The sequence below is a fragment of the Anastrepha ludens genome, chromosome 6, assembly GCF_028408465.1.
Source record: "Anastrepha ludens isolate Willacy chromosome 6, idAnaLude1.1, whole genome shotgun sequence".
Lineage (NCBI taxonomy): Eukaryota > Metazoa > Arthropoda > Insecta > Diptera > Tephritidae > Anastrepha > Anastrepha ludens.
This window is the reverse complement of record NC_071502.1, coordinates 48,884,207-48,886,196: the sequence shown is the minus strand read 5'-3', so window position 1 is coordinate 48,886,196 and position 1,990 is coordinate 48,884,207. Positions and strand designations below refer to the sequence as shown.

Genomic DNA, 1,990 nt, shown 5'->3' with positions numbered 1-1,990 from the left:
TTGTTCGACAATTGAAGAAGAAAACAATGGTTGCACAATGTTTATTTATTTAGGTCAAGAAATAGGAAAGAAAATGAAAGGGCGTTAAGGAAAAAAACAAAAGAACACACAATAGACCCGAAACTTATAGGAAGTCTGAAATGAATTATATTAAATGAATGTATGCATGAATTTGTTGGTTTGTGCATAGTAATATGGACATGAATAATAGCATCGTGAACATAAATCTGACAGGTGAAGGCCAAGCTTCTGTTATAATTTTTGTAATGAGTGTTGATTTGGTATATTGAAAATTAGAATAGAATTTGCTGTTTTGCGAAAATATTATTCCAAGTACTATCATTGGGGCCAAAATATAAGATTTAACCCCCTCCTTGATTTTGTTTTTACATATATGTTGCAAAATAAGCGCGGATAGGCAAAGCTTTAGGAAACAATAGGGTATCTTGCGGCTAAGTGCGACTTATTTGAGTCTTGCAACAAAGTATTTCGTAAACCGTTTAGGAAATGGATGTGAGCATTCAAGCTGAGAAAAATAATAGCAGAATACTGCCATCTACTTGAATTATCATTACCATTACTATTAATGTTCCATATATTATTGCATTAAATTACCATTACCATTAGACCATAATAACAGTACTACTAAAATTAACATTGTCACTAACATTACTATAACGGTTACGTCAGTCCTCACCATTATCAAAAAAAAAAACAAAAAAAAAACAGCACGATAAAATTGTTCATATAATACTAACACTACCATTACAATAACCATTGCCATAACAATTACTACCTATCATTACCACCACCATAACATTATCATAGCCAATGCCATAATTGCGGTTACTTCCACTACTATTACTTATTTTAATAGTTATTATTATTACCATTACCATTTGAAGTGTCCTCATCATTTTGGTCACCGTTGCCGCTACCATTACCACTATCGTCCCCATAATCACTCATACTACAACTATAATTCCCATTACGATTGCAATTACTACCAACATTGCCATTAACATTACCATTTTAGTTAGTATCAAACGTTGGCATTACCATTATCATTACAAGAACTGTCCACATTTCCTTTACCATTATTAAAGTGCTTACCATCATCATTATTTATTATATATTTTTATTGTCATTACCATATTTATACCGAAACCATTAGCATTGCCTTAACCATTATAAGTACAATGAAATCAATACTGACATTACCATTACGAAAAATATTTTCGTTACCATAACCGTTATCATTACTATTACCACTACCATTACTATTAAAATTACAATTAAAATCAATACTGTCTTTACAATTACCATTATTACAACCATTACCATTACCACTACCATTAACATTACCATTACCATTCCCATTCCCATTCCCATTTCCATTACCATTACCATTACCATTACCATTGCCATTACCATTACCATTACCATTACCATTACCATTCCCATTCCCATTACCATTACCATTACTTTTAAAACTAAAATCATTACCATTACTACCAATATTTCCGTTAGCATTAGCATTGCTATTACCATTACCATAACCATTACCACTGCCATTATCATTACCATTACCACCATCATTACAATTACTATCAATGTTTACATTACCATTATCATTGCACTTAATATTGCCATTACCAGAACCATAACCACAACTATGCCCATTAATCTTATTGTTGTAATTATCGTAAATATAATATTGTATTATCATTACCATTACCTTTGTCATTACTACTATAATTACCATTACCAATACCATTACAATTATCTCTACCATTACCATTTAATTACAATTAAAACCATTATTACTAAACCATTATCATTGTACTTATCAGAACCACTACCATTATCATAATCATTTCCACCCTTAATACCGCTACGTTATAATTACCACCGATATACACATAATATTTAGTAGAGGAGCTGGGTAAATCGGTTTACATTGGTGCGACATGGTTATACAATATTTTAT

General features: G+C 31.0%; 1 protein-coding gene across 1 annotated transcript; it reads right to left on the bottom strand.

Moving 5' to 3' along the window:
• Positions 1-1,156: 1,156 nt before the first annotated feature.
• On the bottom strand, positions 1,157-1,747 carry LOC128867052 (aspartate and glycine-rich protein-like). The gene is made up of 2 exons (XM_054108147.1): positions 1,507-1,747; positions 1,157-1,311 (listed from the first exon to the last, which is right to left on the bottom strand). Exons 1-2 carry the CDS (start codon positions 1,745-1,747, stop codon positions 1,157-1,159), a joined length of 396 nt encoding a protein of 131 aa, XP_053964122.1.
• Positions 1,748-1,990: the final 243 nt, after the last annotated feature.